Raw genomic sequence first — 26995 nt, 5'->3', positions numbered from 1 at the left:
TCTGATGAAGTGCGGATTCCTCTTGTCCTGTGTTCAGTTTAATAAGCTCTGTGGAATTAAACCCCCTGTAAACTTGGCTGCAAATCTTAGAATCTCTACAACATTAAATATTCATAAATTAGCAACCAAGTTTGAAAAACATCATTATACTTGGTTAGGTATTATTTATAAAGAGTTTGACACTCAGAAAAATCAGCTAATCATCAGGACTGTGTGGGTGTAGATTGATCAGATTTGATTGACAGTATCCAAAAAATCCACTTGAAAGCAGTGAAAAGAACACAGAAAAAAACCCCCACAGAATACAGAAATATCTCATGTAAATGAGAAAATACTGTCTGGATAGCAGTGTGGATCTCAAAGCTAGTAAGAGGAGCCCTTAAAAGTCCACTGTGTAGGATTAAGAGGAATATACTGTCAGAAATGGAAATAGCCATGTTGCAGCACCATGTTTCTACAGTAGCTCAGAACATACAAACCAAACACTGGCTCTAGATGGAGCCAATCACATATTCACGTTTTTGCGTCGGCCACTGTAGAAGCCCAACTGCAATAAGCAGGAGTGGGAAAACACTGATTTGTAATGTAAAAGTGCTTTATACTGTGTTTCTAAAGGTTTAAATCCACAGGGCCATTTGTTTCAGACAGAAACAGACCTCTGTGGATAATTTGGCTCCCGCTAAAAACCTCCTGAATACAGAACATTGAAGAAATTCAAGTGCCAAGAAGTTTCAGCTGGTTGCAGCCTGCAATCCTCACTGCTAGACTCCACAAAGCTCTCCTAAATCTTAACCTTTAGAGGAGCAGTGTGTAAATTTGGGGGGATTTGGTAGCATCTAACTTTGAGGATTACAGATTGCAACCAGTTGAAACTTCTCCTGTGTCCAAAGTGTGATCTTCCTGTGAGAAATCCTTCAGTGTTCAATTTTGTTTTGTTTTTACTGGAAGTTAATTAGCGCTAACCTTTTGTCACACTTTCCGACACCCTCATCAGGGGGGAGGGCGCTGTTAACTTTGCTTTGTCCCAACAGCTCATTCTAAGGTAATGAAAACACTGATTCTTATTTTTGGGTGATTTTTTTTTTTTAAAGATAGTTTTTAGAGCGTTCTTGCCTTCAATTGATAGGACAGCATGAGTGTGAAAGGGGGAGAGAGAGGGGATGACACGCAGCAAAGGGCTGAGGCTGGAATCAAACCCGCGGCCGCTGCGGCCAGGACACAGCTTCTAAACATGGGACGCCCACTATATCCACTGAGTCAGCAGGCGCCACATTTTCAGGTGATTATACACTAAAGAAAACATGTTTATTATATTATAGTTCGATTCCTGCCAATAAATGCCCCTAAATCCTATACACTGGACCTTGAAGGCATTTTATATTCATGGCTGCATGCATTTGTGTAATTGCACTATTTGTGACTCACCTCTGACAACCAGGTGGGCAGAGGCGGTAACATTGTCAATGGGGGTCTGCGCAGTGCAGGTGTAGCGCCCCGCATGCTTCAGCTGGACGTTCTTAATAAGCAGCTCGCCGTTTGAGCTTCCGTTCTGCACAAAACAACACAACAGACAGTTAATTGAGGAGTGAGCAAAACATCAAACATTGTGAGGTAAAGCTTTCCCACTGTGTGTGTTTCAAAGCAAAATCATCATGTTAGATATTTTTTCACTAAACCTATCACGGAATATGGAAAAGGAGATATTATTTCAATCACTAAAATAACCCTGCGGAGAGAGATATCCAACCTGAGCATCAGTTTAGGTGAACTGGACATGGGCTTCAGCTAAAGGGCTTCGTTTATTTTCCTGTGAAGAAATGTCAAGCTGCACACAGTGTTTGCTATACTCAGCACGCTCACTGTAGAACAGTGAATCCATCGCAAAAATCTACTTTAAAAATATATGACTGCATTGAACTTCCTGTCTGAGAGTCAAACTGGCTTATCCTAATACCACACAAACAGTATTAAGTGGAACTGGACCCCCTTTTTACGAGGGGAAAATCCTTCTTGTGTACAAAAATGGGGTATCATCAATCACAATCATAATAGTGTTTGCCTAGTGGGCAGAGTGACAAAGGAGAAATGCTAACCGCTAACTTACGGTTAGGGCTGCACTTGAGAGGGAGAGAGTAGGTCATGTCAACAATAATGGATGTTAGCGGCAATTGCTATTAAACTGATATATAATGCACTATTCCACACAGGGAAGGAATGTGAAACGGCTTTTAGAGTCATATTCATTTAAAGCAGGCTGTACTTTTCCATTTCAGGTGCTCCAATAAAAATACTGCAGACATGAGCTTGACCTTTGACGTGGATGAACTTCAGGCTGGAGCTAAGGATTTGGGGAAAAGTTGGAGCTATTGAGCTAAACTTTGATAATTTATGTTAATTTGTCTTTAAAATACTTAATTGAACAACATGATGTCTCACCAGGGTGCGTTCATAATGTTGACTCTCCTTGTGTAGGTCAATGACACGGCCGTCCAGGGACCAGATAAAGGTGATGTCCAGAGAGGGGTCATGTGACGCGGCGCACTGCATCCCGCTGTTCTCTCCCACTTTAACATCAGCATTGGACGGTGCCAAGGTGATCTTTGTGGACTCTGGGGGGGAAACACAAAAGAGCGAGGGAGTCAGTGATGATGAGGAAGAGATCAGTCCAGCTGCATTAAGTTTATTTGAAATTTGATTTAATAGATGAGGCATCACTCCATAAATTAGAAAACACCTACATAATTTAGATAGGAATAAAACTGTAAAGACTGGTGTACGTAAGCGCTTCTTAAGTGGGGGAATTTTGAGAAATCTGCCTTTAAAGTTATGTTTTTTAAAAATATTTACACAAAAAACTAAGACACAATGGTAAAAAGTATGCAATATAAATATGCAAGTAGGGCATTATCTAATTAAATATGTGCTTTTTGCATTAATTTCCAGGATAGAATTCTGAACCAAAATAAACTTAAATGTGTTTTGGGGACTTTTTGGTAAAATAGCCCAAGATCTCAGATTTGACCAGCGCACAAAAGAACTATGTTTTCACTCGGGGTGTCTCGCCTTAAATGAAAAGGGGAATATTGAGCAGTCAAAGAGTAGACAGATCTACAGTGAAATGGAATAATATCAAAAATGAAATAATATGATTTGGGAAAAATGAGGAAATACTTAGGATTGCAACTCATCTCAACAGGAAAGGACTTGAAGCGAAGGCCAGTGTTGAAAACATTGCACGGTGTCTTGATAGACTACAATCTCAGTTTAAAAAAAAACCGTGAAAGCAGTAACTAAATCTGCTTTTTATCATCTCAGAACCATAACGCAGACTTAGTGTCATAACATGATTTTGAAAAGCTTATTCATGTTTTTTATTTCCAGCAAGGTCTATTTCTGCAATAGTCTTTTCACAGGCCTTCCTAAAAAGATCAACCAAACTACTTCAGTTGTACAAAATACAGCCACTAGAGTTCTTATAAAAACCAAAAGAAGTGACCACATTACTCTGATACTTAAGCCCTCACACAGGCGTCTGGTAAGTCAAATAACTGACTTGAGAGCACTGCTGCTTGTTAAAATCACTAAACGGGGCAGGAAATACCTCTCAGATATGTTTCAGCAGTGCACACCTGCTAGACCTCTCAGTTTACCAGAGTGAAATAAGAAAAGACCAAACATATGCCTTTCTCTTGGTCTCACCCCAAGGCAACTGATTCCACTGTTTGGCATTAGAAGGCACATGTAAAGAAAGAGTCTCCTCCTACATATATCTGGGAACATGACTTGATGCACTTGATGACTTTGATGTGCATAGTGATGATATACTGGAATTGCTTACACCAAAACAGTGCCTTTTTTCAATTTAATAAAAAGCTTTCCATTTAACACCAGAAGGAAATTTGTGCTTATTTCTATCTATATTTAGCTATGATTATGTGATTTACATGCATGCAGCCTCATCCTGACTTAAAAAAACTGGACTCTTAATATCAGGCTGCCTTATGTTTCGATACAAAAGCTTACACACTCATCATCACATTTATTATGAATCTTTACGATGGACTCTGGACCAGAGAAGACAAATGACACATGTTGCTATTTACTGCAAAGGCATTTAACTCCCCCCTTATAACTTCAGCCTTTTATCTTTTCGTAGCATCAACTGAAATGCTCAGTGTGATTCCTTTAAATATTCCCCGGGTGCGTTCAGAGCAGGCAAAACTGCTTCCTCTTTGTGCACTCTGGGCATGGAGTGAGCTCCAAAATGTCATTACCTTCGTTAAGCCTTTGAAACCTGGGTCATCAGTTTTCTTGTGCTGGGTTCAGATGCCTTTCACAAGCTGTTTAACCAGTTGTTAGCCTGGTTTGAAATTGGTTTGTTTTCTTTAAAAAAACATGTGGGGAAAAGACAATGACCAACTTGGCAGGGTCATTTTCTTTTTTTGTTTTTACTTCTTCTTTTTTTTCCTATTTTCAGGAAATTTTCATTTAACTTTTTACTAATTTCTTGCTCATTTTTGGGCCATGTCTTGTTAAATTTCTCATTGCCTTCTTGCCATGTTTTTGAAAGAAAAAAACCCTATTTGCTCAGGTTTCAAAGGATTAAATACTTTTAAAGTATTCAAAGAGGGAAATATGTTGCTGCTTTACATACTCATTGGCTTAGGTGCCATATATATCACTGGTATGGCCTGAATGCCTGTCTTCTTTCACTATATATATTTTTTTTGCTCTTACTAATAGTGTATGTTCTACTGTGCAGAATTGTTTTTTATGTGAAACAAAGTATGCTGCCTTATTAACCATGACTCAGTAACCAGAGGTCTTGTATCTCAATGAGACCTTTCTGGCTAAATAAAGGATTTAAAAAAATCTGTTGCTACAACCTTCTGTCAGAACTAAACATGTTGAGCAGCTTTGAGCTGCGACTTAATGCTGCTCAGCTCCGTAAACATCTTCCTGACTGTATTAATGGTTCTCCAACTGTAGCCAGCTTCAAATCTAGACTTAAAATCCAGCTGCTTTCAGATGCCTTTGGTGAGTGAATAAACTCTGCTGTCTGCTCTTTCAGCTCATCTAATGCACTCTTCCTGTTTAATCTTTTAATTTCCTGCCTTTATTTAACTGTTTTATTCTTATACCACTCGTATCTGCTCACCTGTGAAGCACTTTGAATTGAATTGCTTTGTGCTACATAAATAAACTGGCCTTGGCTAAAGTATACAGCACGGTGTGAAAATTGAATAGCATGAGCCGGGGTCAGAGAGTTCATGCCACTCAAAAGAGAAAAGGTTAGAAATTCAGTATGAAGAATCACAGAAGTAGTTTTAGACAACATGGTGCCCTTTTAAAAAATATGTAGGTATTCTATCATTTGCTTAAACTAAATCTCCTCCTTCAATAGCAACCTGGTGCCCTTTAACAACAAAAATTACAGCGTGAAAACATTTTGGTTTTTTTTTTTAAAAATCACAGTCTGGGGTCACCCGGTGGCTCAGTTGGTAGATGGTAAATTGTAAATGGACTATACTTGTATTGTGCTTTTCTAGTCTTATTGACCACTCAAAGCGCTTTAACACTACATGTTACATTCACCCATTCACACACACATTCACACACTGCTACTCAGTAATCATTCACACACACTCACACTCCGATGACGCGGCATCGGGAGCAATTTGGGGTTCAGTATCTTGCCCAAGGATACTTCGACATGTTGCCCAGAGGAGCTGGGGATTGAACCGCTTCCGATTAGAGGACGACCCACTCTACCTCTGAACCACAGCCGCCCCATGTACAGAGGCTGTGTCTTCGCCGCGGTGGCCATGGGTTCAAGTCTGGCTTTGGCCCTCTGCTGCATGTCATCCCTTCTCTCTCTCCCCCTTTCACGCCATATCTGTCCTATCAAATAAAGGCATTGAAAAAGCCAAAAAAATATATCTATAGAAAAAAATCACAGTCTGACCATTCTGTAAACTTGCATCTCGCACAGTTTTTTCCCCTATTTGTCTTGTTTTGTTTGTCTTTGCATCAGTGGCCTAAGGTAGTTAATATGGGCCCCAGTGCATGGTATTATAACGGGCCCAATGGCGCATTAGTTATTAGCTACGAGACACACACAGACCCCACCTATATCTTATTGTTCTGTCATATGATAAAAAGACTTGGCATTGGACAAATGTATGACAAGAAATAAGCATATAATTTTACTACACATTGCTTTGGGGTCCACTGTTTCGAGTTCAACTCATGGACCCCAATGCAACAGCACTGCCTGCACGGTCTATATTTACACCCCTGCTCAGCATGAACAGTCTGTTTAAGACGGTGTTTACTGTTTGCTACTTTAATCTACTTATGTTGAGTTGGGAGGGAGGGGACGTGGGAATGGAGAAGGAGGTTCAGCGGGAGACATCACCTGTAACTCACATTTTTTCCTCTGAATGGGAAAATTGAAGTAGAGTTTATTAAAAAATAAATGACAAATGACAGTGTATCAATAAACCTATTGCTGTGTATGTATTTTTTATTTATTTTCCTATTTGTGAAGAATTTCCTGGCTGAGATGTTTAAGTGACGTTCTGAGCATTTGATCTATGTTAAAAAAATGGTTTAAAAAGAAAATAGATAACTAAAATTTTAAGAAGATGGAAATGTTCAATGTGTGCAAATGTCCAGAAGAGGGCAGAAAAGAGCTGTACATCAAGCGCCACTGGAGATCAACTGGAAGAGACTAACAATGTTTGACAGCTGAGATTGCATGTCTACAGGAACGAAATCACAAGCAAAAAGACCCCATATCATTGTTGTTATTCTCTATTCAATCAAACTATCTCAACAACTTTATAACTCAAGTCCACCCCTCATTTTTTATTGAACAGTGTTAGGATGAAGCCCTTGTCTCATCAGATCTGATCTAAAGCAATCCCCCCTCGCCTCCGTCCTTGGGGAATGACTGAATATCCAGCAGTAGCCTGTATGCTGTCACTCTGCTCACAGGGCCATAATTCAACAGCAGACATTTGGAGGTCGGGACTGTTAGGTTGGGACCCGGAGTGACAGGAGTGATTGCCAGCAAAGGTTAACATCAGTCAAAGCAACACAGACTCTCCTGGAAATGTTTCAAAAAAGAGGTCTAGAGAGAGTTATCGATTGAGCTGGAACTTGCCTGTGACCAACAGAGAGCCCGTGCTGTTGGCCTTGCCCCGGTCATTCTCGGCAAAGCAGGTGTATCTGCCTTCGTCTGCTCGCGTCACGTTGAGGATCTCCAGGCTCCCATCCTCCCAGATGAACACCCTGAGGACAGACCAGAATTAATTCTTCACACACTGACAAGAAAGAGCTATGTGATATAAAATATTCAGCACAATATGAAGGTCAAGAGTCCAGCGTGTGTTATTCCATGGATATGTGGATGATGAAAAATGATGAAAGCGCTCTGAATGTTTGCTGGTTCCCTAATGGGATGTATGGTTTTCCAAGAAGGACAAGTATGTGAACTTGAAAACTATTCCGCAACATTAAATTGCGCTCAAACGAGGCGGCAGTGTTTGATTCATTTTTCTCTGCATATTTCATATTCATGCATGACAAATAGCATCTTGCCAGCTGCCCCGTCACTATTCCACACCCTCTTTCACGCAGACAGCCACCATAGAGATTATTATGAGGCATATGCTGCATAGTAATTTGGCCGCTGCTCCTCCTCTATGTGAGTCCCCAGTGTGGTGCAGGGTGGGTGTGGAGGGTGGGGGGAAAGGGTTGGGGGTCTTAGAGCTCACAGATTAGGCTTGTTTTGTCAGTGAGGAGCACAAGACAGGGGTTTACACCAGTCTGTGCACACTGATGAGCTTGAGAATGAGCTTAATGTCAACGACTGACAGACAGCGGAGCAGCACTCAGCAATCACTGACAAACAACAAGACTTGTCTGGCACATGGTAAATTTAGGGGATCTAGAGCTTATTTAGATCCCCAAAATCACTATAACGTATGTGTCTTGCTACTAAAGGGGATAGAGTCAACATCCCCTTAAAAGCAGTAAGACGTTACAAACTCAAATGCATGTCCTCAATATGACCCAGATGTGTCTCACAGTCACAGAAACAGGTTGATGAATATTTGCATTAAAAACTTCAGTACAAAAGAACTGCCATCATAGAGCAGCCTGCTCTCACTCCACACTAGTCAAACACAGACAACGAGGCAGCCTTTGTGGCTGTATGACACGCACCAGGCAGCAGCTGTTTCTGACACTCCAGGGCAACAACCCAACTTTTCATATATCGCTGCTTTTTCAGTGGATCTTGGCTTGAAACCCACCATGCAGCAGCAGTTTGTATTGCCGCTGGCAACTACTGTGGTATAAAGAGCGATAAAGTCCATATATGGTGTACAGGAAGGGGAGGTGGATGTGGCTAAACAAACTGTGGACTTCCAGCTGGGAACCAAAAGTCAATGGAGTTATTTTAATATGAACATAGGCTGCATTTGTAAATCTACTCTGATGCTCTACACCAAAATAAGGGTGTTTTTGTATGAAGAAATGTGTTTCATTTTTACACAAATAAACGAATGGTTAAGTTAATCACACATTCACTGCGTTTGGTTCTGTGCTGCTCCGAGAGATGGCGTTCTGATAACAACACAGTACATTCCAACAGCGTTCTGATTTTATAAACGGTCCAGTGTGCGTCAGAGTGCATTTCAGCACTCAGAGCGAGTATTTCCAAATGTATCCAAATTGTGTTAGTATGTGTAGCATGCAATGCTTGTGATGTATGTCACTTGACATGATGTAGCATTTGTAACAACTGAACTTATTTTGACCCAAATTTTGAGGGTATTTTTCTAACCACACACCTCTGTTGCCTAAAACTGACCACATATTGTTTTGAGGTAAACCTAAAAATGAAGTGTTTAATCTACACTGTAAGTTTATTTTGAAAAAGACTGTATGCATTTCATGAGCAAAACTGTACATCTGTGAAAACAAGGTGTATTTTGAAAAGACGCAATGCATTTAACGAGTTAAGGCAGCCATATTTGATAAACACTGGATAAACCAGCCTCTGAATGAATAAATATCCATACAATGTTTGAAGATCAGAGGATACAGGGGCATCTTAATGCCAATCTGCTCACCTGGTAGAGTTCTGAAGCAGCTCGGTGTCTTTGCTCCAGAAGAAGGAGGGCTTTGGAGCAGCTTTAGGTCGACATTCGATCACCACCCGGCCATTTTTAGCTGCCATGACTCTCTTCACTGGATTGTGTTCAAACGTTGGAGCACAGGCTGAGGAGAGACAGTTTGGATTATTCATCATAGTAGAATATGCTTTGACTGCATGCATACATTAATGACACATTTTTACATTCATAAAAATGTGTAGGGTGCTGCTCTAACATACTGTGCATGCTACTTTGGACGGTCAAAGTCCATTTTTGCAAACATCTCAGTTTCTGGGTTTTTTTTCAGCCAAGCAGAAGTTGCTTTTCTGTATAAAATCTGACACTGCACTCCATAAGTCCTAATGAGCTCAAATTAGTCAGCTTGAAACGTGACCTTTAAATCTCTGATGCAGCCATTTGTGCTGTGACTGTAGCCAAAGTGTGACTCACCATACACACGCAGCTCTGCATTGGCATATATGACTCCGTGGTGATTCTCTGCTATGCACTGGTACATCCCTGAGTCGTCAAACGTCAAGCTGCTGAACTTCATCTCCTGCCTGTCAGTCTGTGGAAAATATGGAGTGGGAAGTTACATTTCATCATTCTACATTTTCACGCTGTTCAAAAAGAATTCATTTCAAACAGTTGGTTTTTGACAACCACAGAGGTACAGATGACAATTAGTTAATTTGGCTGGGCAAGGATTTCATTAATGCATAATGATGTATCCAGCTGCATGTATCAAACAACCTCCCCCACTCTGCTGGGTGTCACTACTTGTTACTCTCTGGGGGATTTTTCCGGCCTAGTGACGGTTGTTTCTATGGAGTGTTACACAACCCATGCTGGCACCCACTCATGCATATATAACAGCAATAGCTACATTCAAAAGTATGAGGCAATATCTGTACTACCTATATAGATAGATAAATAGATTAACAAAAATATATAACCAAACACTTGTTTTTGCTTCTATTTTTCAGCGAGTTGATATGAAAGATTTCACTCTTTTTTCCATGACACAAAAGACTTATAGTGGTTCTCTCACTTTTTTCACAATTTTATTTAGATCTGTGTTAGTGAGCACTTCTCCTTTTTTCGAGATAATCCATCCACCTGACAGGTGTGGCATATCAAAATGCTGATTAAACTGCTTGATTGCTTCACAGGTGTACCATGAGCTGGTCACAATAAAATGTCAGATTTAATCACACAACACAATGCCATAGATGTCCCAAGTTTCACTGAAGCGTGTCACTGCCATGCTGACTGCAGGAATGTCCACCAGAGCTGTTGCCTTAGAATTATGCTGCGTTTCAGACAACTCGGAAGTCGAGATATTCCGACCTCCAAATAGAAATATACTGGTGTTGCAGTCCTTGTAGTCCAAATAGTATTGACTAATCATGTCTGAGCGGCAACTAAACAGTCCGTGTGAAGTGCAAAAGAAGCAGAACACATTGGTCAAAATGCAAACTCACAACCCATGATTTAGGTTTTTGTTTTTTTTTTAATTTGTCAGCATTCACAAAATGAACAGTGCACACCAGTGGAAGTCTTGGACCTGATATTCACTTGCTTCATGGGAAGCCCTGAAATAATGTTCACACTAATGGTCAATAAATTCCGACACTGCCCATGAACCGAATGTTCATTTCACTGCCAGAAGCCATCTCCGATGTCGTTTCTAAAAAATTTGGCAGTACATCCAACCTATCTAGTGAGCCAGCCAAGGACCTCTGTATCCAGCTTCTTTATCTGCATGATCGTAAGAGACCAGCCGCTAAGATGAGCGTCCCTGAGAATGTTTCTGATAGTTTGTGCAGAAGCTCGTCCACAAACTAATTGTGACATCAGTTGTCCATGCGGCTGTTCTCACATGAGCTAGCAGGTGAAAACAATGGATGTGGAGGTCCTGGGCTGGTGTGTGGTCCACTGTTGTGAGGACAGCTAGATGTACTGCTAAGTTCAAATAAACAACACTGGAGACGGCTCATGGAAATGAAATGAGCCAGCCAGCATGTCAGTGCCTTGTTCCCTAAAAGCTTGTAACTTGTGGCACTGTGTTATGTGATGAAACTGGATATTTTTGAGGAGCTTCTTCATAAGCCACATTTGTCAGGTGGATGAATCAAAGTGCTCACTGACACTGATTTTAACAAATCTGTGAACAAAAGTTGAGAGAATTTAGTCTTTTGTGTCCACAGAAAAAGTGCCAGAATTTTATTTTAACTCACAACAAATGGGAGCAAACATAAAAGTGCTGCTTTAGTATGTAAGTATAGTGCATATTAGATATATAAAAGATTTATGAGTTTGAATATTACCAGTTCTCCATTTTTCAGCCAGCGGATGAGTGGTTTAGGTTTGCCACTGGCTGTGCAGGACATGGTGTAACCACTACTGAGGTCTTTCTCTGTGCTGCTTATGTGTTCCACCCACTCAGGAAAAGCTGCAAATGAGAAAAAACAGTTAGAGTAAATCTAAGAAAACTACAAAGCTGCTCAGAATCATAGTATTTGATATGATACTTGAGGTATTACAGTAGGAGTTAGATCTAAAAGAAAAAACTTGAGAGAATGTAGTAGGTACTGATCAGAACAAAGGGCAGATGAATAAACACAGCACAGCAAGGTCTAGCAGAGCATTAATTCATCTGGTAAACACTCTGTGAAACTTGCATTTGACGACTGTGTGGATTCTCTGTAAAATGTCTGAAAAGAGAAGAAAGCTCACATGACATGCAACACACTTTTTACCTTCGACAGACACACGTGCAGCATGGTAGTCCTTTCCTCTCGAGTTCACCGCCTCACACTGATAGTTGCCGCCGTCTTCAAACTGCACGTTGTACAGGTGCAGATGAGCCCCTGCCATCCGTACCTCGTGATTGGGTGGCAGCTGTCCGTCTAATTTCTTCCAGCGAATCTCAGGGACGGGACTGGGAAAGACAGAGAGAAAGAAATAATACACAAGGCAGGATCTAGCTTGAAATGCATCGCTGCACTCATCATTCTGAAACACGCTTATAAATGATAAAGCTCAGAGAGAAGGAGGTGAATCTAAGACAGCCTGAGCTACAGTTAACAACATTTTACTGTGTATTAAAGGAGAAGAAATATGGCCTTTAGAGAGATTGATCCATTCCTGTTACCTAAATGTTGTACTTTAGTTGTTGATTGTCGAAATATATTTACTGCTGCACCATTTAACCCTTTGTAACCTAAATCAACACTAGTTTTCTTTGTGCTGTGTTTAGGCACCTTTCACAAGCTATTAGTTTCAAGAAATTAGTAAAAGGTGACAAGAAATTAACCAGATTTTTTTCAGGATTTTGGGGGCCATTTTCTTGTTTTTTTTTCTTTTACTTTACTTTTTCTGCCTTTTTTTCAGGTAATTTTCTTGTACCTTTTAACTAATTTCTGGTTAATTTTTGGGCCATGTTTTGTTAAGTTGCTCATTGCATTCTCTTCATCTTGTTCAAAAGAAACCAAACCCATGTGCTCAGGTTTCAGAGGGTTAAATTAATGTATGTCATGCCTGAATAGCAACATAGACTAACATTTTCTCTGTATTATATTACTGACTGAGCACAAAAACTTCTGAAACTTCATCTATATTTATACTAATTCTGCTTAAAAGCTGTTGCGACACACTTGAAACTTAAAAGATATAACTGGCTGATAACAGATTTTTATGAAAGCTCTCAGTCCAAGCAGTGCACTTTTCAAACAGAGGTAACAAATGATCTCTCACACTTACTTCCCCAAAGCGAAGCACTCCAAGGTGATATTCTGCCCCACCAGAGCAGTGGTGTCTGGGAACTTGACTTTGAGATCAGCTGGGTATTTTCTGATGGGACCTGAGAGGAATAACAACAGATCAAAATCATGACTCAGGTGCTAAACCAATTTCTTGCTGCTCAGCCTGAAAGAAATTATGGTTTCAAAAATGAGTTAGTGTTCATTTTAACCATCTTAGTGGGTTTTTTTTTTAGTTTTTCTTTAAAAACCTCCTCTGTCATTACCTAAGTGGGTCAAATCAAACAAAAGATAGTTCTTTGTAAATGTTGTTTTTCACTCAGATGTCCTCCTGAAGCGCACACAAAAAGCAGAAGAAAGGCTTTTTAGGTTAGCGACACAATGACTACATTTGCATGCACACATGCACATTTGGTTTCCGACATTTACATGGAACATTATTTGCTTCCCTGCATGCAGGATTTTGGATTCGTAGAATCCCAAAACAGTGGCTCATTTCAGCTCAGTTTGTCTCTTGCAGCCTCGGTCACTATATTCTGTAATTTATTGATGAAACTTGTAAACTTGATGTCCTCTGTGGTGTGTCACCGTCCAGATTTTGCATTACATTGTTTGGATCTGGTGGTGCCTTTGATTTCTCAACACCTCAGCCGCTTTTTCTGTACCAACTGAGTTACCTCAGCAGGTGAGAATGAGGACCGGAGTATTTGTTATCTGATCAGCAGAAAGAGAGAAAAGCAGGAGACAAGAGCAACAACAAAATTATCCTTTGTGTTTCTCTTGTTTTATTTCAGCATAGATCTTCATTTTTTGTTGTGAGGACAAAGTAATAACATAACTCCAACTGATGAAACACCCGGAAATGAAGGAACCATGGAGAATGTGTTAACATTCAGTTTCAATCAGGGTAAAACCTACGGTATAGGACTTTTCCCGGGTTCTGAAACGAGGATGGTGTAGGGATCTGCATGATTAGTCCACCAGTCGATGAAGGTTGTAACCTTCACAAGTCCACCCCAGAAATACTAGTCAGTTAAACTTATACATTAACACTACAAATTAACACTACAAAGGAATACCTGGAGTTTGGATCTGCATGCTACAGTAAAAAGTGGCTCTAGTCATCAATGGCTATCCCTCTCTCTCTTTCAGACACACACACACACACACAAACACACGTGTGCTCTCATGGATGAAACCACATATGAATCCCCACAACTTCACAACATTCAGCAAGGAAATTATGTTCGAGCTTCACACACACTTGCCAGGCTGGTTGTCTTCTCTCTAGAGAGTGGTGCTTTTGGATGCACAGGAGATTCTGAGAAGCCTGGACGTATGTGTTTGTGTGTGTGTTAATTTGTGTGCACACCCATGCATGAGAGAGTTACAGCAGAAATGTGTGTCTGAATGTGAATGAGTTGGGATGTTAAATACATAGTAAATAAGCGTTATCTGTTGACTTTTATTCAGTCAGTTGTCATGTTTTGTAGGACAATGTGATGTTCAAAATGCATGGCATAAAGTGCCACTAGTTTCAGCTAAATCTGAAATAGGATTTGGTTACATGATAATTAAAAATGTGATTTACGATTTAAAATGGCTCTTACAATATACACGTTTTTTTTGGACAATATTTATTGACCTTATGGATTAAATTCTGCTCAATTGTGACTGTTTTTTGAATGTTTCCTAACTTTTAGACAAGATCATGAAATCAATCATTCTGAAAATCGTGTGTTTACATGCTAAAAACATAACAAGGATACTGCAGACCAGATCATAACTGTGGTACTACTACATGTTCATGCCCTCAATGTAAAAATGTGGTTGATACGTAACTCAGAGAATTACTAGTCATGACAAAATGCAGTCACTGTGTCTTATTTACACATACATGTGACATTTAACAAGCCCTGACAAAATGCAAAGGTATGCCTTCCCCCCCAAATACAGACACGCAAACTAGTTAGAGTTAAATACAGGCCACAACACACCCAGGGGGCATCTCATAATACACATAATGCATGAGAGAGCCCAAACAACCACTGCGCTCTAGTCTTGACCTCTTTGTTAGGACACGACATTCTAGTCTGTTCTGAGTAACTTCAGCGTCATTCAAAACACATCTGCCACAGGTGAAACTGGCCACAAGTTACATGATCATAAAAGTCAATATCAAACAGTGGTATGACTAATGGATTCTAGAAAGGCTCCCACAAGAAAATATTGAAATAGTTGTTTAGTGGTGTGTTTGTACTTCCCACATATGGTCGTGCAAACACACAGAGCATTATTAGCTACTCCTAAGTACACTGCTTTAGTTTGAGACCTCGATCTTTGTGGCTTTTCATGTTCCAGTTCATTTTTTTCATAACATGCTGGCACTGTCTTTAAGTTCTTGTGTGTTCATCTACTCCTGAGCTAATTTGTTCCTTTAAATCTGATTTAAAGAGTCAACAACAATGGCGTGACCTTATCACTTTTAAAACAAGCTCTGCTGTGATTAAACACAGCACTTCAATATGGACGAGTGAAAGAAATCAATGTGGTACTTTGCTGCAGCCAGGAAGAGTTATTTCCCATCTTTGGGGTTATTTTCGAAACTCATCTCTTTAAGAAACACTTTAGCTCCGGCTCTATTACTCACACCTCATTTTATGGTTAAAATAGCTCAGCCCGGACGCTATTTCTTTATCGAACACTTCTTAAGTATTCCTGCTTTTTATAGAGACACAATTCAATCTCTCTGTTGCAAGTACATGGTATACTTTTAAACATGTAATGCATTCCATACTGAAGTGAGGCATTGATTGCAGTGCCAATGTTACTGGCAATAACATTGGCACTGCACTATGGCCTCTTGTGTGGCCATAGTAATTATGATGGGAACCATGGAGACAGTCAAGTGTTGATGTATAAAGAGCGACAAAGTCCCCGTAAGGAGACGGTCAAGTTGAGTGGATGGGTCACACTTATTTTGAAAATATTAAATAAAAATGTGTGCATTATGCTTTAATTTCACACCAGTATGTAAAATATTTCATCATGTAAAATATGTATAGTATGTTCAGTATGTAAAGTGTATAAAAAAACACAGGGGTGCCTTATGCTACATTACAATGCACAAAACTTTAAAAATATGTGCATTATCTGACACAATACATACATTATTAAAAATAAGAATAAAGCCTTATTCCCACTGCAGAAAAACCTGCTAACACCCTCTAACATCTGTTTTTTAATGCAATGGGAAAGTTTACAATTAGCATTCACACACAGGTCAAATTACTGTGCAGTAGTCTGGGTAATTATCGCCTCATTGATGAAAAAACGACACCCAGGTGAACGCATTAATTTCAGCTCCTTAACCCACGAGATGCAATGATGTGCTGCCACTAATTACCCTTCCTCTCAACCTAAGTAGCGCTAAAACATTGATCCAAATGAGTCTGCACCAAGTATGATAGTGACTAAATAAAAAGAGTTATACAAAGAGAAGAAACCACCGTTCAGTTTTCACAGACCTCTGTCCATGCTGCTTTCTACTGTTCACATGTTCTCCAGCCTGTCTGTAACGTCGCACGGACACACCTCAACAGCCCAAACACAAACAAAAGGCACACATGTCTGTGTACACAGCTCTGCTGTACTGTCAATGTGAAAGCATTCTATAGCCTATTTTTAGTGAGTTACCTGTGTTTAAAAAACCTGCATGTATGCACTAACTTTGGAAAGGGGCATAAGATACATATATACAAAATGTGCATCATATATTCTGTACATTCAAGAGCGGTGTTGGTAAGAATTATTTGGGATACTGAAGAATACTGCTTTTCTTAAGTGTGTCATGTTACATAGCAAACATACTTATTGTAATCCAAACCATGATCTTTTTGGAAACCTAACCATGTAGTTTTGGTGCCTAAACCTATTGAAACTAAAACGTAAGGTGTAAATCAGATGTGTCTGATGAAGGCCATTTAATGGGCTGATAACATTTGAAAGGGGTGGCTTTTATATGGGTAATTTAAGATTATTGGCTGTAAAACTGAAGAAACCATGAACAGGTATAAAAAAAGCAACTGGAAATACAGCTGATTGGAGGAAGTGAGATACTAACGTTCAGCCAGAGGTACGAGTGGGATGTAGTTGGAGAAAACGCTCTTGGAAATGGATGGGCTGGATGCAATGCAGGAGTAGTTGCCGCTGTCTGAGGACTCCACTTTAGAGATATAGAGGTTGCCCGTTATCTGGGAGACAAAACGCCTCTTGTCCAGTGGGATGAAGGTGGGGAATTCATTGAGGATCCATCGGAATGACAGCTCAGCTGCACAGAGAGAGACACAACAAAACGGCACCCGTCAATCAAGACCCTGGACACACAGCAAAAGCTTTGTAAAGAGCAGAGGGAATTAGATGTGAAGCTGTCTCACTTTGAATAATCTGAATACATGCAAAACAAAAATAGCACAATTCTTTGGTGCTGAGGGGGGGATTTATTATTCAAGCATCTATTGACCTTTCTGATGAAATCTTATAAGTCTTTTTGCTGAGAGGCATAATGGAGGAATGCTGTGAGCATATTGGCTTTTTGAGGTAATTGTAATGCTGTGGAGTATGCAGAGTTAACAATGCTTTCAGACTGTTGTGTTTGACCGATTTGCATAAGCATGAATATGGAAAATATGTGTACAGTTTTTGGGGGTTGATGGCTGTGGCTAAATAACTGCAGTGCTATGAAATGGCCTCCAAAAGCATGAAAAACAATAAAAATGAGGCCACATACAGAACAGCAAAGGGGAAAACAAACAACAGTCTTTATAATGACATATTCATTTGAACTAGATATGAGACTGATGAAAACATTTTGTGTTCTTTCTCTTTTACATCCACTCGTGAGTGAAAGTTAACCCAGCATGTGAATGACTACAAACTGAAGTAAAAAAAGCTTAAAAACTCATAAATGAGACAGTGAAAGAGTCGGTGATGTCATTATTTTTATATCCTAGAGGACACTGAGAAGGGCAATTGAATCTCAAGCCGACAGGGGACAAAATATCTTTGGTTCATTTCATATAATCGGTTCATCAGTGTCATAAAATCCCGCATGCGATTAAAAAAACTCACACTAAAGTATGTCTAATGAGAGCAGTCAAATTGCACTGGATAATGAAAAATCTTCAGTCCACCTGATGGCTGCAGCACCAAGGAGAAAAACCCACACAATCAAGGACGCAAGGTTAAAAATCCACACAGGAAAGACCAGCAATCAAAACAGTGCTAACTACTGTGCCACTGTTACATCCACCCACTTCAATCAATCCGTTGCTGCTGCAAAATGATGATAGAGGTTGCACACAGTTTTGTAGGAACACTTCAGCAGAAGCACACTCAGCTATCACATTCTGTACCTGGATAATGTGGAGGGGGGGCACAGAGCAGCACTGCCCCCTGTCCCTCTTTGACGTACACAGACTCCCTCTCCTCCGACGAGAAAAGGTCAAGGTCTAAGAGAGACAGAGACAAAAAATCAGTCGTTAGATAGTTTCTGATTTGAGAGCTACCGAGTAGGGCTTGACCAATATTGGTTTTTCAGGGCCGATACCTATTATTAGTAGTTAATTTGACTGATAACGGGTATTTGGAACCCATATGAGTTTATAATGAAAAATCTATATCTGTCTGTCAATATCTAGGATTTTAAATACAACAAACTCCAATACAAAACTTTGTTTAAATGCCTTTAGCAAATGTTTAATCAAAACTGAAACATCATATACAGAAAGTTCCCAGCAACTTTTTTTTTTATAAAATCTAGTGAAAATAAAAATAAAAATGAAAAGATAATAACAGCTCCTTAAGGTTTTACAAAGTAAAAGTTCCTCCCCTGCTGACACTTTCTTTGAACTTTTTAATTAATTAATTAATTAATTTTATCAGCGCTCATTAAAATAAAACGCTGATACAGATAACTGGCAAAATTCCAAATACTGGCCTCCATAATCAGCCAGGCCGATAATCTGTTGACCCCAACTAACAAGAATCTGTGACCCCCAAATCATAAATGCATATTTTTCCTTTTACTTTCAGAAATATTTATTGATATCTAGCTTAAAGAGAAATATCTGCCCTCTCTTTAATAAAACTGAACCAGAAACCACCACAAAAATGCTATACTTGAAAAGCTCAACATTAATGTCTATTTCCAGAAATCATGACTTGGTCACTCAAAATAATCCATAAACCTTGTTGTGAGAAGTTTCATGTAAGAACGACTATCTGTCTACCCAACTACATCCGACAACCGTATCACCATGCAGCTGGAACCGTGCAACCGCTGCCAGCTCATCTAGCACCACTGAGTTAGCTAACATTACAGCTCAGCTGAGGAGGAAGCCATTAATATTTATATCCCGTTCAGTCATGACCAAAAGTCTCTTGTCCATGAGAAGATGCATGCTTCCTCTGGCATGGTGAGAAGGTTGGTGGTTGTAAAAAGAAAATATTTCCTACATGAAACTGCTCACAACAAGGTCTGTGGATTCACTTGAGTAGCCGGATCATAATTCCTGGAAAGAGACATTGCTGTTTTTCAAATGCATGTCATGGTGCTTTGAGCACCACGAGCAGTGTGATCTTGTTTCATTACACTGGAGAGATGGCAGACATTTTTATGACCAATATCTCCATTGCTCTGCAACTCATGCCAAAATAAATAGCACTATAGGTGAGAGACAAAATATATATATTTTGTTCTTGGGGTGAACTGTTCCTTTAAGGTTTAAATAAAGTTCAACAACTGTTTTGAACTGAGCTGTAGTTTACAGTTAAAAAAGTGCATTAGCCACACTGTGATTATGAAGTTAGACCATTCACAAATTGCACTTTCCACACCACTTATGATTTGTTCCTGCTGCCCTTGCAATTTCAGTACGCTTAATATGCATGAAAGTACAGCTCCAGGGCAGTTCTCTCAAAATTCTGCATGGTACTGTTCATCATCACAGCCCAAATAGGGATTAACATTTGGGCTACTTACATCCAAACTGGACTGACGCTTCTTGGCTGATGACCGTGCCATACATGTTGGTCGCCAAACAGACATACCGTCCTACATGTTTGGTTTTAATGGGGTTGCTGATGACCAGGTTGCCTCCTGCTAAACTGTAGTGGCTTCCTTGTGCACTCAAGTCAATTTCCATGTCGTCCAGCATCCACCTGCAAGGAAAACACATAGGGTCAATAGAGTATTGCTGCGTGGAAACATTCAGTGGCAAATGTGATTTGGAAATATTTAATGGCATTTGGCCCCTCACAGCAGGGAAAAATTTGACCAGAGTCTGCATTACAGCTGCTTTTTCTTGCATTTAATGTCTGCACACTATGTAAGAATTAAAAACCAGGGAGCCGTTCTATATCAAAGCAAAAACAAATTTCATGTTTTGAAAGGCATAACAGAGTGTACTGTAGATGAACCCTCTTAAATACTTAATATCAGCTGTGGTCAAAGCTAATTCTCTCCCCTCTGACATCTAATTCTGGGCTGTCTGACAGTGAAACCAGCTTGGGGGATGCCAAGCAATATAATTTACATACATTTACATCCAAATTGAAATGGATCATGCGAAACGCTTTAAATTTTGAGCTGCAAAATGAGGTGGCGACATGATGGCAGTGCTGTTTGTGCTGCTGCTGCTGCAGGAACAACGTCTTATTTGTTGTTCATTTTTTTCTAGCGTGTCATATTTGGGAATATAAATTATTGTTAGTATGGGGAAAAAACAAATATCTACGGCACACAAAATGAGTTTTCCAGATTGTTTGACGACAGCACAGTTACAGTATGTTGGGAAAATGTATAACACAATCATGGACTGCTGGATGGTCACACACAAAATAAATCTTGAAAGTGCACAGAGGGTAAAGGGACAGTTCACACCAAAATCAAAAACACATATTTTTCCTCTTACCTGTAGAGCTGTTTATCAATCTAGATTGTTTTTGGTGTGAGTTGCTGAGTGTTGGAAATATGGGCTGTAGAGACGTCTGCCTTCTTTCCAATATAATAGAACTAAATGGCACACTGCTTGTGGTGCTTGAAGTGCCAAAATAGCACATTTAAAAAACTCAACAGCATTGTCAGTTTCCAGAAATCATGAATCATTATTCAAAAGATAATCCACAAACCTTGTTGTAAGCAGTTTCAAGTAGGAACTATTTTCTTACGCCTGCCAACCATGTTGCTGCACAGAAGGAAGCGTGCATCTACTCATGGACAAGAGGCTGGTGTTTGTGATAGCGTGAGATGTGAACATGAATGGCATCTCGCTTGGCTGAGTTTGGGGTTTATGTTATTGTTATTTTCTTCTTTATCCACAGACCTTGTTGTGAGCAGTGTCATGTAGGAACCTTTTTCTTTCTATTTTTCTAGGAACTTTTCTCATTTGAACTACACCTGCCAACTTCATCACTGCATAGAAGGAAGCGTGCATCTACTGCTTACTCACCCATCAACACTGAGCTAACTAACATTATAGTTCAGCTGTGGAGGATGCCACTCATGTTCACATCTCACACTGCAAAAGCAGAAATCTGTTGTCCATGAGTAGGTGCATGCTTTCTTCAGCAGTGATACCATTCACAGGTGTAGTTCTGTTTAAAAAAAAAAAGTTCCTACATGAAGAGAAGTAACCACAAACAGCTCAAAACAAGGTCTTTGGATTATCTTGAGTAAGCGCATCATGATTTCTGGAGATAGACATTGCTGTTGAGTTTTTCAAATGTATTTTTGGGTGCTTTGAGTACCACAAGTAGAGTGCCATCTAGTTCCACTGCATTCCATATTCGAGGTTGGAAAACATCTCTACCAACAACACCAAACCAATCTAGATCTATAAATGACACCACAGGTAAAAGGAAAAATATGTATAGTATTTATGATTTAGGGTTGAGCTGTCCCTTTAAGATAAACAACCCTGTGACCTCGCTATTCACAGGCACGTCCTAAAACAGGACAAAACAGAATTCAGGAAATACGAGAGATGGCGAGCGAGGGGAGGCTCACAGAATGCACAGTGGGTAGTAATGAGGCTGAGTTTATGGGGAACATATGTTACTTGTATGTGGCAGGTGGATTGGCCCGAGCCCGGCAGCTCATGGTGATTTTTGCCTCGGGCGACTCCTCGGGGTAGATGGTATCCACCGGCTGCTCCTCAAACACTGGCCCGTAACCTGTGGCTTCGTCTGCCGACAGCAAACAAACAAGAGCGGGGTAAACAACAAGCTGGGTCAGATTTACAAACAGGAAATATCAAGGTGTAAGAGCTCAGCTTCTGTCTGGCAGTTCTAGGGCAGCTCAATCAAAAACATGACAGCAGGGTTTAGATGTAAGACCAAAAAAAAAAAAAAAAAAAACATATTGACCAGACTGTGAGTTTGCCCCTGTGAAGACATGCCTTTTGATAATTCAGTCAGATGCACACACCTCTAGTGCTTAGTAGCTACTTTCAGAGAAATCCTGTAACTAATCTCATCCTCGATTTTTCTCAAAACGCTCTCTTTCAAGCTTGATGCAGAGTAATAAGACCCTGCTTTATTCCATCCAAATCACAACATCACACTAATTATGACAGAGATGTGCTCACTCAGGTGCCAAACCACAATGACACATTCATCTGTTGCCAGTTGATATGATATTATTACAAACTAATACAAATCCTGGAGCTGGATATGCTATCTTGACTTAGCATAATCCAAACCCCTTTCATACTGCATGTGTCATCCTCGGTGCTGTGAAGCAGTTGCACAAGCAAATCCAGGGAGAAGAGACTCCTTGATGAAAATGCCTTTCGCGGTTCAATCTGCCTTTTACACCATCAACACACACGTACAATTAGCCCCAATTACTCATTAGAACTGACAGACATCACGAACACAGGCATGAATAAGACATAAACACAATGCCAGGCTATGAATAAGCAATGAGGTGAAATGTTCCCAAACGCTGATTATTCTCTGAGATCAAGAGAGTGTGTAGGTGACTGCAGGAATACAAATGTGAGGCGAATGTGTGTGCACACGTGTGTTATTCCCCTGCGTCTCTGAGTTCTGAGAGCACAGCTGACACCTCAATGGGGAGAAGCTCGCTCTTTCAGACAGTAATATCCTGTTTCTATTCGATTCTTCTAACTAGGCTGGTATTGGCACTCAGGAGTCACTCTGAAAATGTCATAGTGACTGACAGTGAGCAACCTCCAGAAACATGAACAAAAGATGCATTTACACTAATATTTACCCAAACAAAAACAGGAAATGTTTGTGCAGAATAAAGCATTAATCAAATGCATTCCAGTAGTTAAACATGTGTGAGCGCTTGACATCGATGCATAGTAATCCTGAATATGTGCAGTTAAAAATCACTGAACCAGACGCATAATTATCTGCTGCAAGGAAGCAGAGGGAATTAAAAATCGTATAATCCTAACCAGTACGATGACAGAATTGTACAGCAGCAAGTTAGCTGTTCCCTTTTCGCACCAGGATGGCCAACCAGGAGGCAGCAATTAAGACGTTAGGAGACAGGATAGACTCCCACTCACACACTCCCACTCACACACTCCAGCAGCCAACCGTGTGTGAATGCTTGACATTGATGTAAATCCCAAGGATTCAGAATTGCAGCTGGCTGAGAGAGAATTAGACAATGGGGTACTGTGGGGCTGATGGAAGGCAAATTGAGTGGGAAACTGTGTTTTGGGAAAATAAGAGTACAAAAACAGAGTGAAGAAATAAAGAGGAAGAAACGGTTGAGTAAAGGGAATACAGAGACCCTATTCTACTGTTGCACTTGGATTGCCCTGCAAGAGTGTCAGATAAATGCTTTGCATGTAAATATGAAATATAAATGTGAGCTGGGCAGGAGGAGGGGAGCCACCGAGGCTCTGGTGCAGTGCTGAAATAGCAGTTGGAGCGAAACTCGGAGAGATGAGCGCTGGTGCTGTTCCTATCCTTTCCCTGTAATGTGGGTTGTGACAGATGGTGAAGGGGAGTGTTGAAGCAGGCCACATAAGGCCCACTGCCTGGAGACACACACAGGCCTCTTACATTCTCTGCCTCATTTCGCTCTCTCTGTCTATCCGTCTCCAACGCTCTCTGGCTTCCCTGTGTCCTCACCTCATCTCTCTAGCTCAGTATATCCCACTGTCACGCTCTGCTCATCTCTCTGTACCTTTGCTGGATTTCCCTTCCACTCTAAAGATCTCTTAACTCTGTCTACAATCGCAGTGTCAGTCAGTCAGTCCACCGCTTCTGGGCAAGACTTAAATATTTAAATGATTATTGGATGGATTCTCATGAAATTTTGTATCAACAATCGATTCTACTGACTTCAGTGATGCTCTAGTGCCACCATGAGGCTGATGTTTGTGTTTTTGACAGTGGCGCCATCAAGGAGGGCCACAAACAGCATGAACAATAGTTGGCCCCAGCTTGTAAAAATAACAAAAAATAATAATTAGAGGCCTCTGTATGGTGTTTTTAAATTTGAGTAGGCTTGATAAACAGTGAATGTTTTGTTCCTCACTATTAGGGTGCTCCTTAAAATCAAAGCTGTATATCTGTCATTTTTGGGAAGAAAAAAAACAACAAGCCTATTTGAAGAACACTGAATTAGCTAACACATGTAAAGACACAACACATTAAAAGAGGATTGTTTGAAAATCAGAATATTAACTGTGCCGTTATTAGTCTATGCACATCAGATAAGTAACATATATTGTAAAATAAGAAACAAACGAAGATCAGTATGTGATTCCTTAAAAGGATACTTCAGGTCTTCTGACGCAGGGTTGTATGAGGTACTTATCTATTATCAGTGTATTATATACAGTTAATGTCAGTTGCCGCCTCCAGTTTGGAGAAGCAGACAGGAGCACCACCACAGACGCTAACCGCTGCTGTGGACAGGTGTTATAGCAACAAAATATATTTTAGCCAACGGTATAACTTTTCTACTCCGAGACATCTCTTTCTTTCAGCCTACTGTTGTCTCGCTCCGTAAACCGCTGAAAATTCAACCCAAACAACTGATCTGCCGCAAAATACAGTGTGCAACAGAGTTGTGCTCATGCATAAGGATACAGAAGTTCTATGGTGAGAAAATGTTGTTCCAAATGAAAGGGGCGATCTGACTGCAAGGTAAAGCAGTAAAAATATTCTCCATATCACATACTCTTAAACTGATACAGATTTTTTCTAGGCGGCTAAAATAGGTTTTGTAGCTGACCCCTCTGCAGCAGTACGCTGCTGAGCTTCTGTGTCAGTACTGCTTGCTCCGGGGCCTGGTGTCATGTACTGTAGGTTATCTAATGACATAGTTTCCCACTAGCCTATATATACCACAACAGCATAAGAGAATTACTGAAATTTAGTCATGGCTTTTGGTTTTGGTGTGCCATGCCAAAGTTTTCAATGGCCCCATTAGGCCACCCATTAAACATTTTAAGGGGCACCACTGTTTTTTGAGTGAAATGTCTCAACTGGATGGATTTCATTGAAATTTGATTCAGATTATCACAATGCTCATAAGGATGAACACTCAAGTCTTTGGTTTAACATTTGTCATTTTGGGAGTGAAACTACACTTAAAAAGATCATTATGGAAATTAGTCCAGACATTCATGATTAACTGCAATAACCCATCTGGCACATCTTAAAGTCAAATTTTCATTTTGACTGTTTTATGACCAATAATTGCATTCGCGTCAGCCTCAACTTAACTTTGTGTCTCAAATTGTTTGTGTGTCATCAAATGTTAGAACACTAACACAAAAGAATAAGTCAATATTCAATAGAAACTGTCAACATTATACCTGTTAAACTCAGCATGACAGCCTTGTCATTGTGAGCTCAAAGCACCGCTGTGTGTAATTGCAGCCTCAGAGAGCTGCTAGCATGGCTGTAGACTCAGCCTTGTTTTTCTCAAATCATCATTCTTTCTCTCTCTGTCTCCATCTCTCAAAGCCTCACACCCTCAGATGCCTAGTGTATTCTAACATAAACTCTTTTCACCCTCATGCCAAAAAACATGCCTTATATGTTTTGTCCAAAACGGAGAAAAATCTCCTCCCAACTCTCCAAAGCTGCATCCCTCTTTCAATCTCTCTCTGTATATGTGTGTCTCAGTTTCTCTTTTTCTGCTGCATAAAACACTTTCTCTGTTTCATCTTTTAACATCACTTCACTGTGGATGCCCTGTGTTGCCCTTTCTAACAAGCGAGTAATTATTTGCATAGTCAGTGGAGAGATTTTCCCACACACACAACCACACAAAGACAGAACTTACAATCAGGGAAGACCACGTCTGTAGTAACAGAAGAAGATACCCCCCCCCCCCACAACCACCCCAAAAACACACACCACCACAGCAGTCAAATGCAGTTGTCTCCTGGGCTTGCTGGAAGAGATCTTCTCTGGACAAATTTCATTATCAAACATTCTCCTTTTCAGCTGCAGAGCACGTTAAGTTTAGACTTTTATTATCTTTCTTAGCATCAGTTTCTAATGAGACATCAATTATTCATTGAGGTTTCAGGTAGAATTTTAGGTGCTTAGATGCTAACAGTGTAATACGTGTGAAGATAAAACAACTGCAGTCTGCCCCATTTGTTAAATTGCTTGCTTATTGTCAAAATTTCCAGCTGTTTAATGGGTTGCTCTTCCCATTTACCAAAATAAACGTTGTGTTTGTTTCACATTTAAATAGTCACATAATTACCCCAAATCCCACAAGCACTTAATCCTCTGATGAATTTAACTTTACTCACAGCTGTGCGTTTCGGCTACATCTGCAGCACGGCATGTTTGCATGACCGAGAGTGTCCAAGTGGGACAGATAACATATTGTTTCCTAGAGGCACCAAAAGCACAGTGTAGCAATAATTACCCACAAGCCCTTGAGCCTCACCATGAACGTGGTGGCATAACAATTTTTTTTTAATTTCATATGTTAAATAAATAATTATCCTGCTTCACTGCCAGCCCAGCTATTTTTCAGAAGTGTAG

General features: G+C 40.1%; 1 protein-coding gene across 1 annotated transcript in view; it reads right to left on the bottom strand.

Moving 5' to 3' along the window:
* LOC121949969 (contactin-1a-like) overlaps positions 1-26995 on the bottom strand; it is a 90359-nt gene that overhangs the window by 15662 nt on the left and 47702 nt on the right. Inside the window, exons 4-15 of the mRNA XM_042495847.1 lie at positions 22051-22177; positions 19974-20152; positions 18346-18441; positions 17055-17261; positions 12933-13032; positions 11930-12111; positions 11498-11622; positions 9618-9735; positions 9144-9291; positions 7169-7296; positions 2437-2609; positions 1426-1549 (exon numbers count right to left, since the gene is read on the bottom strand). Coding sequence (XP_042351781.1) covers positions 1426-1549; positions 2437-2609; positions 7169-7296; positions 9144-9291; positions 9618-9735; positions 11498-11622; positions 11930-12111; positions 12933-13032; positions 17055-17261; positions 18346-18441; positions 19974-20152; positions 22051-22177 — 1707 coding nt within the window. The remainder of the gene's footprint in view (positions 1-1425; positions 1550-2436; positions 2610-7168; positions 7297-9143; positions 9292-9617; positions 9736-11497; positions 11623-11929; positions 12112-12932; positions 13033-17054; positions 17262-18345; positions 18442-19973; positions 20153-22050; positions 22178-26995) is intronic.

Source organism: Plectropomus leopardus, chromosome 11, assembly GCF_008729295.1.
Source record: "Plectropomus leopardus isolate mb chromosome 11, YSFRI_Pleo_2.0, whole genome shotgun sequence".
Taxonomy (NCBI): domain Eukaryota; kingdom Metazoa; phylum Chordata; class Actinopteri; order Perciformes; family Serranidae; genus Plectropomus; species Plectropomus leopardus.
Note: the sequence above shows the minus strand (reverse complement) of the source record. Positions and strands in the feature narration are given on the sequence as shown.